This window comes from Rhincodon typus, chromosome 7, assembly GCF_021869965.1.
Source record: "Rhincodon typus isolate 14 chromosome 7, sRhiTyp1.1, whole genome shotgun sequence".
NCBI lineage: Eukaryota > Metazoa > Chordata > Chondrichthyes > Orectolobiformes > Rhincodontidae > Rhincodon > Rhincodon typus.
Window position 1 is genome coordinate 17498945 of NC_063338.1, and position 16738 is coordinate 17515682.

At 39.7% G+C, this 16738-nt stretch overlaps 1 protein-coding gene across 5 annotated transcripts in view; it reads right to left on the reverse strand.

The window, feature by feature from the left end:
• Positions 1-4092, reverse strand: part of LOC109935313 (abl interactor 2) — a 138184-nt gene extending 134092 nt beyond the window's left edge. For all 5 annotated transcript variants that reach the window (XM_048598793.1, XM_048598792.1, XM_048598794.1 and 2 more), the window contains exon 1: positions 3923-4092. In XM_048598793.1, the coding sequence (XP_048454750.1) occupies positions 3923-4039 (117 nt within the window). In that variant the 5' untranslated portion in view covers positions 4040-4092. The remainder of the gene's footprint in view (positions 1-3922) is intronic.
• Between the last annotated feature and the right edge of the window lie 12646 nt (positions 4093-16738).

The window sequence follows — 16738 nt, forward strand, 5'->3', positions numbered from 1 at the left end:
CCAGTCTTAACAAACTCCATTCCTTTTTCTAGTCAGAGTCATACAGCACAGAAAGAGACCCTTCAGTCCACGCCAACCATAATCCCAAACTAAACTAGTCCCACCTACCTGCACTTGGCCCATATCCCTCCAAACCTTTCTTAACCATGTACTTATCCAAATGTCTTTTAAACATATATGTAGCCACATCCACTACTTCCTCTGGAAGTTCACTCCACATGCGAACCACTGTATCAAAAAACAAATTGCCCCCGTGTCCTTTATAAATCTTTCTCTGCTCACTTTAAAAATGTGCCCCCTAGTCTTGAAATCCCCACCCTAGGGAAAAGACACCTGCCATTCACCTTATCCAGCCTCTCCCCGTAACTCAAACCTTCCATTCCCAGCAATATCCTGGTAAATCTCTTCTGAACCCTCTCCAATTTAACAATGCCGTTCCTATAATAGGGTGACCAGAATTGGACACAATACTCCAGAAGAGACCTCACCAACATCCTGTACAACTTCAACATGCCCACACAACTACTGTACTCAAAAGTCTGAGCAATGAAGGCAAGTGTGCTAATGCCTTCTTAACCACCCTGTCTACATGCAACACAAACTAGATTACGTGCCTGAACCCCTAGGTCTCTGTTCTACAACACTAGTGTCTAAAACTAAATCGGAAAGCTCAAAACATTGATGACCCCAAGTTTCTCACCATGCATTCGCATCACTAAGACCACATACTTCATTTCTATAACACCATACCCTTCACTGTTTTCAAACTGTCCACAGTCTCACCCCTCCCCATTTCTGTAAACTCCTCTAGCTCCACAAAGCTGAGATATCTCTGCTCATCAAATTCTGACCTCAAACATCCCAAATAGAAACACAGAAACCAGAAGGTGGAGTAGACCATTCAGCCCTTTGATGCTGCTCCACCATTCAATACAATTGTGACAGATCCTCTATCTCAATGCCATATTCCCAGTTTCTCCCCATAACCCTTGATGCTTTCAATATATATTTTCAATATGTCATTTTATTCAATTATTCAGTGGCCTCCACAGCCTTCTGTGATAGAGAATTCCGCAGGTTCACTGCCCTTGAATGAAGAATTTTTTTTTTTCCATCTCAGTCCTAAATGGTGTTTCTGGTTATAAAATCCCTAACCAAGGAAGACATTCTCCCTGCACCAAGTCTGTCCATTCTTATCAGGATTTTATACGTTTCAATCAGAATTCCCCTCATCCTTCTAAATTCCAGTGAATATAGGAGCAGTCAAACTAATCTCTCCTTATAGGATAGTCCTATCATTCCCGCTATTAGCCGAGTGTGCCTCCACTGCATTCCCTTTATGGTAAGCATATCCTTAGAAAGGGAGACAAAAATTGCATGCAATATCCAGATATGATCTCAACAAGACCCTGTATAACTGCAGTAAAATATCTCTAATCTGAACTCAAATTCTCTTGCAATGAAGCCCAATATATCATTTGGCTTCCTAATTGCTTGCTGTATGTGCCTACCTAATTTAACTGACTGGTGTACAAGGACACTCGGATCCTTTCACGCATCCACATTTCCTAGTACATCACCTTTAGGGGCAGCATGGTGGCACAGTGGTTAGCATGCTGCTTCAGTGCCAGGAACCCGGGTTGATTCCAGCCGTGGATGACTGTGTGGAGTTTGCATGTTCCCCCTGTATTTGTGTGTGCTTTCACCAAGTGCTCCGGTTTCCTTCCACAGTCCAAAGATGTGCAGGATAGATGGACAGGCCATGCTAAATTGTCTCGTTGTGTCCAGGGTTATATAGGCTATGTGGATTAGTCATGGTAAATGCAGAGTTATGGTGACAGAGTGGGGCAGATGGCAGGTCTGGATGGGATGCTCTTCAGATGTTCTGTGCAGACTTGATGGACCAAATGGCCTCTATCTGTACTGTAGGGATTCTATGACATATAATACTCTGCCTTTTCTCACACTGAAGTGTATAACTTCACATTTAGCCGCACTGCACTGCATCTGCCATGTGTTTGCCCACTCACCCAACTTGTCAACATTACCTTGAAGCATCCTTGCATCTGCTTCACAACTCTCAAACCTACCTAGTTTTGTCTCATCAGAAAATTTTGAATAATTTTACAACTGGCAACTGTGCCTTCAAACGTTTGGACTCTAAGTTCTGAAATTTCCCTAAGTTCTCCACATCTCTATGTTGCTCTCCTCCTTTAAGTCACTCCTTAAACCTAATGCTTTGACCAGTTAGTCATTTGCTTTTCATCTCAAGTGGTACAGTATCCAACTTTGTTTCACAACACTTGTGAAACACCTACGGCATTTTATGAAACTAAAAAGGTGTTAAATAAAGAATACTGTTGCTGTTGACATGTTTCGTCTAGTATCAAAACAGGAGGTGCTCATCTTGCCCCAAACTAGATCATGGCTAATCTGCACTTCAATCCCATTTCCCCGCCTGTGACCTAGTAAGGAGACACACCTTCAGAGGAGAGATAAAAAACTGTATAAAACTGTTTCATACAATATGCACAAGCAAACTAACCAAAATTAACTTAACAGGCATCATTTAAAGGCAGATTCAATTTCTGAACCAGCCATATTATCCACTCAGACTATAAAAGATAAATGCAATTTTTTTCCTAAAGTTGGTATTCATTTAAACTTCTGAAAACATTCAACAGGGAGACAATCACTGTGACTTGCTGATCATTATCTATTAAAATATTCTAATCCCATTTTCAATATTGTTTCTTCTCTCTCAGTTCAAGGCCATAATCAACATTTCCTCGAAGTGCCCTTACCCTCAGCTGTAATTAAGTCATTCCCCCACACAGTCCTTCTCCCAAACTCAAAACCATACAGCTCCTTCATGGTTGCTTCGTGCAATGCAAACTTGGCACTGGCTGCTTAGTATTTGATTCCATTCTCCTGTTCTTGTTTGAATGGCACTCTGCAGAACAAGCTATGGCATTTGCTGTCACCCATAGATGCCCACTGGCTTCACCCGCACGATAATGACATCCAGTCATGTCACTGTATTTGAAAGTAGTTGGCATAAAGCCTCCCACACAGAGGCAATGGATATTTCAGAGCAAATCCATCGTTCATTAGTCTTTACAAAATTCTTTACTCGGGAATATGTACGCGTGGGAATTTTTTTTGCGGGGGGGGGGGGGGGGGAGGAAAGAGAAGAGACGAACAGTGAGGAGAGGAGAAAAAAAGCAAAAGATCCGACCTCGAATTATTCCAACAAATGGAAAAATGGAAATTAGGATTTTATTAGCCAGACCAGAGCAGATCCCAGCCAACTAGGACAATTACCCTCGTAATCACAAGAGCAGCATTCTTAAAAATAAAACAGCCAAGAATGCCTGCCAGATTTTCCATCAAGCTCAGAATCATGGAGTTAAGAACACACGATTCAGAATCTCACCGCAGTCGGGGAAAAAAAAAATACCAGACAAAATAAGTGCCAGAGAATGTGTACCAGATACTGAATTCTGAAGAAAAGACGGAGTTAAGGGGCCGTGATTGAAAGCTGAAGACAAATGTAGCTTCGGGAGACCCTTTGGTTACGGAAGGTACAACAGGTCGAAAGTCAGGGAGGCTGAAAGCCCCTCTGTTCCCAGCCGGGGGAGAGAGAGAATGGGGAAACGGACAACTCCGATCCATTCTCTTTCCCCCCACGACACCGAAGGGAGAAGCGGGCGGAGAGGTGAAGGCAATACGAGAGCCGGTCTCCACGACATTCACCTGGGAGTAGGGGCGAGAGGGGGGCTCCGGCTCGGCCTAGCCAGGGAGAGGGGTGGGTGAGGGTGAGCCGAGCCACCAGCCCGGGACCCCCCCAAACCACCTCCCCTCCGGACCGCCGATCAGAGATGGACCCGTTATCCCTCACCTCCCCAGTCCGGTCTCTCACCTGGATGTAGTTGCTCTCGCAATACTCGGCCACCCGGTCCAGGTTGTGGTAACTGTCCAACAGCGCTCGGCGGCCCGCGGGGATCTCCTCCTCCAGCAACATCTGCAGCTCCGCCATCTTCCCCACATCTTCCGACACTGGGGATGCGGGACCGGAACCGGAAACAGGGGGTGGTGGGGCGGGGAGGGGGTGCAGTGGGGATGATGGAGTCACTTCCGGAAAGCCTGCCCCCACCACCAAACCACACACCAAACGCCCTCCCCCTACCATTCTTTCTCTCTCTCACACACACACACACGCACATAGAGCCCTGCATGGCAACCCGAACAACCAAGATCTCCCTTAGCAACCATCAACACCCCAGCAACCATCATTCCCCTAGCAACCAGGATCCTCCTTAGCAATCAGCCTAGCAACCATCATTCTCCGTAGTAACCACCACTCACCCGAGCGAGCATAACCCGCCCGGCAACCAGCGCACCCTAGCAACCATCATTCACCCCATCAACCAGCACTGATCCAAAAGATCCAGCACTCCATTTAGCTGTGATCATCTCCCCTAGCAACCAGCACTGACTCTACCAATATCATTCCCCTAGCAACGAGCCCTCATCCTGGCAACCTGCACTCAATATAGCAGCCATTATTATCCCCAGCAAAGAGCACTCACCCTAGCAACTATCATTCCCTTAGCAACCAGCAAGCACTATAACAACCTGCAATCATCCTAGCAACCACCATACACCAGGAACAAGCCCACACACCCTAGCAACAACACTCTCACCCTGTGGATCATAATTATCCCAGAAACTAACACACCTTGACAAACAGATCTCATGCAACCATCATGTCCCCAAGAAACCATAATTTTTCCAAGCAACCAGAATTCTGCTATTAACCAGCATTCACGATTGCAACCTTCAATCATCCCTTCAGGAACCAGCACTTCCCCCTAGCAACCTTTAAGCATTCCTTCAGGAAACAGCATTCATCCTAGCAATCATCAATCATCCTAACAACCACAATCCATCTTAACAACCAGCATTCAGCTTAGCAAACATCATACACCTAGCAACCAGCACTCATCAAAGCAATCATCAATCCCCCTCAAAACAAGTAATCGCCCTGTCAATTAGCAGTCTACCTCGAACAACCATTGTCCAACTAGTACCCACTATAGCAACCATCATTCCCCAAAACCAGCAATCACCCTAGCAACAATCATAACCTAGTAATTTTTATCATTCCTGGCAACCAACATATACAGTACCCTCAGAACAGTTACACACCGCAGCAAAAGACCACTATAATAGTGAGGAAACAGGTACTCCAGCAGCTGATAAATTTCCAGGAACTACAAATCAAAGGTGGTTCCAACTAAAATAACCACACCCTAACCCACAGGAAGAAGCATAAAATCAATCTACACCTTAGCCTGCTGGTTTGCATAGGAAGAGAGATAGCATCAATAACAAACCATTGACCACAGTAATAGCTACTTTAATTAGTAATAGGCTCACTGCACCAGTTAGGTCACAGGCATGTAGCCTTCAGCTCTGAAGCTGCATGGAACTTTATAACATCTGATTTGTTTTCTACTTAATTCAAATGAAATGCATTAATATGAAGAAAAGAACAATGTTTTTATCGTATGGCTAAAAGGCTAATCATTATGCTACACTTTGCACTTTCAATTCATTATTTTGCAAAAATATCAAAAAATATAAACCTGAATGAGTGATAAAACTGCGTCATGGCTATGGATAATGCCTTTGGTTGGAGGAATAGATTCTATGGTTGTTATCATCATTGCTTCTAACATAGCTAGGATATACTAGAACAGAATATGCTATTAGAGACCACAAGAATCCATAGCTGAAAAATTTCTTTAATTCCATACATCTAAAGTTTGTTTCAAAGATAAGTTTACTGACAATATGATCATTTAAAAGGCTCAAAAACAAAGTTTCAAATTTCAATCTATTTAGTTTTATTGGAAAATGAATAAGTACATGGAATTTATGTATTATATATGCAAACAGTCCATTCTATCATAAAGACTTGGCAATTTTTCAAGTGTTTGCTTTAGAAATGCCTTTTCATCTTGTAGCTTCCAATCGTTCTTATTTTTGATATTTTTTAAAAGGCTCTTCAGCTAAATAATCCTGAATGCTGTGTTAAGTAAAGAACCTAGAAAATACTTTAAGGCTGCAAAGGAATGAATGAGGCTTTACTAAGAAACCAGCTCAATCCACAAAGCAGTTAGCTGAACTACACTTTGTTATTAGGATACACTTTGAAATTAGGATGGAGGCAACAGATTTCTGGATGAGCAATTAGTCAAGGCAACATTGAAACAATTGAATCTGGAGGCAACATAAACAATGAAAGATCGTTTCAGCAGCATATGAACTGGAGTGGAGACGAATGTGTTACGGAGGTGGAAGTACAGGGCAAGTTAAGTAGAGATCTATCCAGATAGTACCATCAAACACCCTTGGCAAAGGGGTGTATTTGGTTCAAAGCTCAGCTCAGGATCAAATAGGATGCAAAGCTGCAAACAATCAGACAGTGGCCAGGGAGAAGTATGGAGTCAGTGGTTGGGGATTCTATGTGGTGAGTACAATAGCTTTTATCTTTCCTACACATAACTGGACTGTGGCAAGCAGGTTGTATGAGAAGGCTGTGAGAAGGGAGAATATAATACATACATGTTGTCAATATACCCTAGCAACCAGTGCAAACATAAGATGAGCTCCCTTCAACCCCTGAAATGCCTCCGTCAAAGCAGATCCTGTCCTTAAACTGATGTAAGTAACAACTGCATAAGACTGAGGGACTGTTTCTGCTCCCTGGTGAATTCTGACTATTAAACCTGTTGGAATTTATGGAGTGTCAGGTGTGCAACACCAATGTACGTTACCGAGGGGATGCAGGGAGCAGAGAACAGAGAATTTAAAACACCAGCAGCTTCTGCAGGAAGCAACAGGTTCCAGAGACAGAAATTGTACAGCTGCAGTGATTTCTTCACAGATTTTGTTTCAAATTGTCTCCATGTCTTCCAGAATCTCCTTAATTGGATTGGTTTGAGGAGAGATTGCTTGCTCAGATCAGACGGCAGCAGATGGATAGCCATTGTGCTGAGAACTATGTTGGGAGAGATGTTTTTAGGACATGTTCTCACTGGAAAAAAGGTTACGAGGAGATAGAACTTTGTTTTCATAAAATAGATAAAGTGACCGCATATTATTAGAGCTGTTTCAACTTGGTTAAAAGAGTAGAGACTGAGGAAAGGGCCTGTGCTTGAACAAGATTGAATTCAAAACTGCAGAGAAAATACTCCAGTGATCATCAGGTCACTTTATGGAATAGACTTTCTTGGTGGCCATTTGAAGCAGTTATTATTGAGTATTTTAATTACAAAATAGATCATGTATCTTTCAGAAAATATAATTTTGGGTTGCGGCATGAGAGTAATTTGTGAGATGGTCTGTAGTAAGTGCAGTATGTTTGGACCCTCACCTCATGTCTGTGTCTTTTGTACACTTATTGATACTGATTAAGTTGTCATGTTTAATTGACAAATTCATTATCATTGAAACACTCAACCACCAGGTACTTAAAAACAATTAGATGGTCTTTAGTTTTTCTAAGTTTCTATATTCCTGTAAATGTGAATTTTGTCGAGTCATTGCAGATGGACGAGACCATTCAGCCCACCAAGTCCATTCTAGCTCTCTATACAGCAATCCAGTCAGTGCCACACCCAACTCTATTTTCACTATCCTGTAAGTTTGTTTCTGTTAAATGCCCATTTAACCTGTCTTCTCAACTAATTCATTGTCCCTGCTTCACCACATTCCAAAGCAGTGATTTTAGGTTATTACCATTCAGTGCATAAAAGACTTCTTATCACTCCTGCATCTCTTGCCCAAAGCTATAAATCTGTAACCCCTGATCCATGTGCCATCAGATAATGGAAACAGCTCTTCTTTGACTTTATCCAACCTGTCATGATCTTGTATATCTCTATCAAATGTCTCTCAAACTACTTTGTCAAACTGAAATTCTTCAATCTAACATTGTAACTAAAATCCTTCAACCCTGGAAACATTCTGCAGATCTCTTCTTTATCCTCTCTAAGACCTTTATATACCTTCTAAAGTGTGGAGATCAGAACTGTATTCAGCTGTGATCCAACTAGAGCCTCACAAAGATTCAGCACAACTTCTTTTATGAAGCCAAAGCCTCAATGCTTTGCTAATTCCTCCGTCAATATATTTTGCCATCTTTAAAAATCTCGGCACACGGAAGGAGAGGTGTCAAGAGGCCTTCTATTATAATCACTCCATGCATGGCTTCAAAGTGCAGTTGCCAGCCAAGTTATAAAATATATTACAAGAGAAAACCATTAACCAACTATTGATAAACAAACTTCATTAAAATTCATCAACTGCAAAAATCTAGGCACATTAAAATGTGTTAAATCGTTGCATACAACCAACACTGATGACTTGAAGGATATTTTGCACTGAAAGTAATCGCATTATGGCTCGGTGAACTCAAAATTCCAAATGTCTGTATGACTCATCTCCCAATCTCATTCTCACTTTACTGTGGTCTTGGTTTTGTGCGTAGCTTTCCTCATGATCTTCTTGGTTTGAGTTTTATTGGCTCAACACATCAAAGATTCAAAACAGTCCACAACATAATCTTATGCCAGAACACAAACTATTAGCTCAAATGTACAGAAAATAAACATTTAGATGTAACTGAGAATATGCAGACTGTCCAAGGCTATTTCACAGGATGTTCCAAGCTAACAGTTTTATATGGTGACAGAATGTTACAGTTCACTCAGGGAGTCAGAGTTGTTGACAACGTACACTTTTACACAGATGTTGTGATCTGGAGCTATGAATCGTGATGGTGGAGGCTCCAATGTTCTGTCCACCGACATGGAAATCATCATCAGGAATCTATCTTGCTGTTACCATCGGCCATTGGCAAATGTTGAAAGGATGTTGGAAACCTGTTTGGCTACCTCATGAACACATTCCTTGGCCATCAACTCTTGGATGGGATCAAACGTGGAGGTTCTGGTTCAGAAGTAATGCACTAACCACTGCAGCACAAGACCTGCTGACAGATTCATTTTAGCCTAGGAAAAATGTTTACACCCCAGCTGGAGTCCAATGCACCACTTTCAGAAGCATGTGAAGGATTTGGAGAAGGTATAGAAAAATATACCAAAATGCCTCCAGGTACAAGGGATTAGTTACATAGATAGAATGGAGAGACAGTGGTTATTCTCTTAATAACAGAAGCAGCTGTGAGGAAATTTAACAGAACTGTTCTGAAGAATGAATACTTAAATGGTACAAGATAAAGAGAAACTTTCCAATGGCTAAAGGTTAAATAATTGGAGGGCACAGATTTAAGGTGACTTGCAAAAGAACCAGCGACAACAATAGTGAAAATCGTTCCTATGCAATGAATGTTGAGGAATGTATTGTACGACAGGATGTTGGACACAGATTCAACAGTTGCCTTCGAAAAGGAATTATACAAACACTTGAAGGAGAAAGACAATTCAGGGATATGGGAAAAAAGTGGAACTCATTAAATCAGTTTGAAGAGCCAACACTGGTCCCTGTGATGTACTAGCCTATGACTTGTTGATATTTTATAGTATCACATGCCAGCTTTATTTGCAGGTGTTAGTAATTCTCCTATTTCAACAATAGAACTAGTAAATTGAAAGCAATACTTGTGAATACCTCATGTAAAGCATATAAGTTAAATATTCTTCAATCTTAAACTCAAACAGTTCTTTCTTTTGCAGGATTTTGGGAAATAATATCCCATGATCCAGATCTCACCTTGTTCAGATCGCAATCCCATCTCAAGCCATTTGCTCTTATATTCTTCAGTTTTACTTAAAATTACACATTGTGGGGCAGAAAAAGAAGATCATAATATATAATACAGGAAGTAACAAAAACTATGCTCCCCTTCCCTAAAATACTATATTAAAAATCATCCAATGGATTTAAAAGATCCTCCAGCATTCCTTTTACACTTACGATTTACTCCAAATTAGTATTTTTGCCTTTAGCTTTCAATTTTCTAATTTCAACGTTAACCCAATCAAATATCATATTTCAAAATCTGTGTCTTTCCCATTTCCACTTCAATCTATCAGATCAATACCAGTATATGCCAACTCTATTGTGATTGTTTCATTAAAATTAATTTATTCATTTGTCAGTGCTTTGACTGGAAGGTATAAATCAGTCATGACGTAATATAAACTCCGGAATCAGCTTAATTATTTCATATAGCGGTGTTGTTAATGTAATTAAAATTTTGTGTGAAAAGTGTTTGAGATTAAGATCAAAGAATAGTTAACATACCTAATTTACATGAGATAGTCACTCATATTGCTTTCAATTTACTTGTCTTTATGTATTCTGCATTTATATACCACGTGAAGCACACCACACTCGTGGATGCACAAACTGGTATCCACATCAGATACAAACCATCAAAAGATAGGATAGAGAGGGAGAGAATGGAAAGATGGGGTAAGTGTAGAAAGGTCTTCTGTTATAACCATTCCATGCATGGCCCCAACGTAAACAGCTGGTTGCCAGGTTATAAAATACCTTCCAAGAGAAAGCCATTAATTAACTACTGATAATTCAGCTTCACAAAAATTCAACAACTACAAAAATAACTTAATTGGCTGCAAAACACTTTGAGGCGCCTGGTGGTCATGACTACTCTTAATATATGCAAACTTTTCTTCTTATAACTACCCCTTCCTGACCTGCACAAGATTGTGCATCTATTCCTGTTCAGTACTCTTTGCTGGGTTGTCCCCAATATCCCAAGTGATTTATGATCCTCCTAAGTGCTCTTGTATGTCATTTTTCCTAATCCTTTCTATCTGTTATCAAAAAATTCCCAATTATCCCACATGACCATTTGGCATGTTAATTGTAGATCCCTATAGATGGTGTAACATTTCTGTTTACACCTCAAATGCTTAATAGTTTCCTTGTGTCTAATTAAATTACAGGTCTGCATAAGAATTACCATTTCATCTTGGTCTTAAATCCTGCTGGAAACATACCGTGCAATAAACTAAAAATCATTACCTCTTGAACCAAGATTAAAAGCTTGGATCAACTGGGAAGGCACTATCAATACAGTTATTTACTTTTTAAACCCTCCCTGGATCACATTAAAATATAATACATGTCATAATCAGGTTTCCCCTCCCAATGCTTTGTGCAGTTTGTACTGTCAATTCTGAGAGGTAATAGTATTCTTGGCATACTTGCATAACTGTACGTCCCTGGTTTAATTTCTTTTCAAACAAGCAAATTTCCAGACTGAGTTGATTGACAGAAAAAACAGAGTGCTGGCTAGTTGCTTTTGGAGCTTGGCCTCCTACCTTGTCAGAACTGTGGAAGGAGACTGACTGGATTAAAACTGAGTATTTGCAGGCTAAGTCTTACACCTTATCACAGTGTGACATTTGATTATCTTTTTCAAATATCTGTGGAAACATGCAAATTTTAAACCTTAAACAAGATTTTAAGTACTTGATTTCTAAAACATAGAAAAGTCAAATACAATGTCTTTACATTCAACACTTTTGCTCAGCGATCTCACGAGTAAATATTTAAGGAGAACTAAAAAATCTAATCTTAAATTTTTCATGACTTTGCAGAAAAAAAGGGATTTTGAGTATTCAAACTTTTAAAAAAGCCCTTGTGAGATGGACTCAGTCTGCTTAACTTGAGTTTCTGACACTAGATGTATATAAATTTAAAGCAAATAGATTTGAAAAGTCCAAAATGATTTTAAAACTCGTCATCCTCCGAAAACTTTGTAATTCTCCAAACTGCCTTTTACCATTCTTTAAATCCTTATGCATTAATACTATATTAAATATTTAATGTTATTACAGCTATAATATGTCACCTATTACAAAGTTTGCAGAGATCTAGGTCTCTGGGTAGTCATGGGTTTGATTTTTTTTTCCCCCAAGGAAGCAAGTACAATTTCTTGTAAAGAAATGATAAAGACCTAGTCATCTTTCACTTTTTATAATGCATGAGATCAATTTTCAAAGATCACCAATGAAAACACTCCATTTTCCCTTAGTTTCTAAACTTGTTAGTTTAAATGACAGCTCAGCAGGTACGCTTCATAATTAAAAATTCAAAGGGTCCTAAAAATCGAAAAACTTGCATCCTTTGGAATTGAAAATCTGACAGAATCTTCAACAACCATTAATTGATTGATTATATTATCCATGCTGCTACCCATCAGTGTGTAACATGATTCTGTTGGGGAAGACAGGATTTTAGTTTGTTTGAACTCATTTTGAGGGAAAAGTAATGGTTCCCAGCCTTGTGTCAGGCAAGTAAAAGACACACCAACATTTCAGACAAAACCCCCATTTTATTTATTCTTTGGTGTGAGCATTAAAGTATTCTGACCTGCAAAGCAGGACAATTCAATCATAACTTTTTCCCCAATATAAGACCATAAGATAGAAGAGGAGCCCACTGAGTCTGCTCTGCCATTCAATGAAATCATGGCTGATCTGATAATCAATAACTCAACTTTCCTGCCTTTTGCACATAACACTCAATTCCATTACTAATTAAAAATCTATCTCAGCCTTTAATATACTTAACAACCTGTCTCCTATAGCCCTAGGTGGTAAAGTATTCTACAGATTCACTACCCACTGAGAGAACTTCCTCCTCGTCTTCGTCTTAAAACTATAAGCAAGGCTGGAAGATTATGCCCTCCGGTACTTGTTTCCCTTTGTGGAAGTATCAATCTTTCTTCTAAACTCCAATGAATACAATCCCAGCCTACTCAACCTCTCCTCATCCCTCCATACTCAGGATCAGCCTAGTGAACCTTGTCTGGACTGAATCCAGTTCCAGCATATCTTTCTTTAGGTAAAGGACTCAAAACCTGACACCATTCCAGCTGTGGTTCTGATTGGTGTCTTGTATAGTTTATCCTATTTCCCTATTTTTATGTTACATGCCCTTTGAAGTAAAGGCCAACATTCCAAATGCCTTCGCTATTGCCTATTAGCTTTTTGAGTTTTATGCACAAGAACTCCAAAATCCGTTTGTGCTGTAGCCTTCTGCAATCTTTTGCTATTTAAAAAATATTCAGTTCCTCTATTCTTCCTGCCAAAGTCCATAATTTTACATGTCCCCACATTAGATTCCATTTGCAAACTATTTACCCACCTATTTAACCTGTCCATAACACTCTTTAGACTCTGTCATCCTTGCCATTTGCCTTCCCACCTACTTTTGTGTCATCCACAAACTAGGCAATAGTGCACTACATTCTTTATCCATGTCATTAACGTGCGTGTGTATATTACTGTGGCTCCACCATTGATCCCTGTGGTATTCCACTAGTTACAGGTTGTCATCCTGAAAATGCACGCTCCCATCCCAACTCGCTGTCTTTTAAAGTTACCCAATCCTTTATCCATGCTTTTATACGACCGCCAACATCATTGGCTCTTATGTTAAGTATCAGAGGAAATAGAGGGGGAAAAAAAACCTTACGCTCATAGTGCATGTTTCAGGGTAGCTTTTGTGGCATTGTCAATGCATCCCTTCCCTGAGCCAGAACCTCCAAGTTTCTGTCCCACTGGAGGACTTGATGCCTGGGAAGGTGTGCTTGTAATGCATCCAAACAGGTTGAGTATCAATTTGCAAATCCTTCCAACACACATTAATGGAAGCTGGTAAGGGTGTAAAAGAGTCCTGTGATAAGAAAGAAAATTGGAACTTCTACCATCACTATCCATTGCTCCAGAGAGCAACATGAATGTAACAGTGCATGTTGCCACAGCAACTCTCACTCTCTACTGACCTGTAACACACCATCATGTTCTCAGCCTCATGAGAATATTGGGCAAAGTCCATATCTTCATCCAAACCTGGAATGATAAAGGTTTGGATAATGGTCTTTTAGACTTCTATTTTCTCTTTCTTCTTCAATATCTTTTTTTTCTTACACTTGATGAGCTTTATATAATTACAGTGCCTCTTGTGAAAAAGCTGATATTAACTTCTCATTCTGCTGCTTAATTTTGATAATTTTCTTGCAATTCTTTCTGCATTGTTCTAGGTGTTTGGTTAGTACATGACCGGTTGAAAATGATCCTTTTCATTCCTGCTACAATTAATTATTCCCTGTGTACACGTTTGGGTGGCGGGGGGACAGAAAGAACGAGACCATTAGAAATAGGCAAGCATATCAAATGCCTTCTTCGCTATCCTATCTACCTGCAACTCCACTTTCAAGGAACTATGAACCTGCAGTCCAAGGTATCTTTGTTCAGCAACATTCCCCAGGACAAGTCCTGACCTGATTTGTCTTTCCAAAATGTAGCACCTCACATTTATCTAAATTAAACTCCATCTGTCACTCCTTGACCCATTGGTCCATCAGATCAAGATCTTGTTGTACTCGGAGGTAACCTTCTTCGCTGTCCATTACACCTCCAATTTTGGTGTCATCTGCAAACTTACTAAACATACCTCCTATGCTCACATCAAATCATTTATAGTCAGAATGTTTCACAAAATCATAGAATGGTTGTTGTACCAAAGGAGGCTCTTTGACTTATCATTTCCACACTGGCTTTTTTCAAATGAATTCAGCTAATCCTATTCCTCTGCCTTTCACCGTAGCCCTGCAAATTTTTTTTCATTCGGGTACCTATTGATTGATTAAACCTGTCTTCACTATCTCAAGCTGTGTACACCAGATACTAACCCATCACTGTAAAAAATATTTTTCCTCGTCTATTTATTATCTCATCAGCCACCTCCCTTTCACCTTAGGATGTAGATCATCGGGTCTAGGGGATTTTTCCAGTTATTGCTCTCATTAATTTCCCTTGTTCCATTTCATTACTAATATCGATAATAACAAGTTTCTCACTCTCATTAAATACATGCTTCCCAACATGGGGTTTGGGTCACCAAGTGGGGCTACAACCTGAAATTCTGGGATATGAGCTCTAAAGCAGCAATAGTTGCTATGGAGCTCTAACTGCTGTGCTCCCGCTCTAACAGACAGGCCATTGCTTTCACGGGTAACCCCATTCCACTATCCCACATGCCTTATCGATGGATCAGAATAATTTCAAAACTTGAATTGGGCTCGCAGGGAAAAAAAATGGGAAGTTCTGCCTTTAACTCTCAGTTCCATACTATTTCTGTTATGTTTTTTCCACTTTGTCTGATACCACGAATACTGGCACATTTTTAATTAACATCTCTACCATTTTCTTATTCCTTATTATAATTGCTCCTCTTTTATCCGCTAAAGAATGCATGCTAATCTCTTCCTTGTTACATACTTTTAGAAGTTCTTACAAACTTTTATAATATTCCTTGCTAGTTTGTTCTCATATTCTCTTTTCTCTCTGTATTTTTGGTTCTCCGTTGTTGCTTTCCAAATATTTCCAATCTTCAAATTACAACTGTTTTCAGCATTATTATGTGCCTCTTCTTTTAATCTACTACCATCTTTAATGTATTTATTTAGACACATATGTAATTTTTCTTGTGTAAATGCAAGATAATATACAAATTGAAAATAAAATATTATTTAAATGTTCATCTTGTGCAAACCATCATAATACCTGTCATTCTAACTTCCCTATGTATCCTAGCTGCCTCTCCCTACAAATACCAGTTTAATTGCCTTCATTTAGGTTCAATGGTCTAGTTTTGGACTTATCTTCTATGTTCTCAAACACAATATGAAATTCTAGTATGTTGTGATTTTACTTCCCCGGTGTACTCATTGCTATGAGAACACTGATTATCAGAAATGAATATAGTTCTGATTGAAGGCGTTTGGGTGGGCAGGGGAGAGAGGGAGAGGAGGAGGCAGGAGAATGACAAAAGTTTTGTCTGCTCAGGGAATTAAAAAAGGAACTAGGAAGTTGGGTCTGAGTGCTAATTCCGCGATATTAAAATTAATTAAATTAATTAAGTCCTATGCCTGCATCAATAGTAAATTTCAGCACATTGTCAAAAACACATGCAGGTTTAACTAAGTGTTACATGCACACATGACTCACATTGAGATTATTTATGAATAGTGTCACAGCTCAAATTTTGAGATCTCTTCCTTCCTTCCCACACTCCCTTTTCTTAATCTATATTATTTTACAGACTTTGCCCCCACAACCCTTTGTCCACTTTCAGTTCCAACCTCAATCCAGGTTCCCTAGACCTCACTATTTATTATGGTCTCAAATTATATATAAAGAACTGATGTTGGTGTTCACATGGCATAAAAAGGGAACTGAATCTCCAGCTGGAATGACAATGCCAATTTAAATACAAGCAGTGGGTGATCTGGTCTGGAAGGAGGCTGTCTTTGACTTTTTCCTACACATTCTCAACTCTTTTGTATCCTTTCAATTTTAGTATTTTTTAAACTATGGAAGTAATCTAAAAATAAAATTTATGTAAGTATGATGGTAATAACTTTGCATTAAACAGTTTCCCTTAATTGTTCTCAATCTTGAGCAAAGGGGATAGAAGCCATTATCCCACACTCAGACTATTCTCCCCCACCCTCTGAGACGGTATCTCCTATACAATCTTTGCCAAGCACACAGTCTTTGTTAGGTCTGGTCTGTGGGGAGACATCACAGCCAAGATCGACCTTTTCTTCACCCAAGATATATGACCAGAACTTTCTTGCAGGCGTAATCTGTCATCCTTGAGG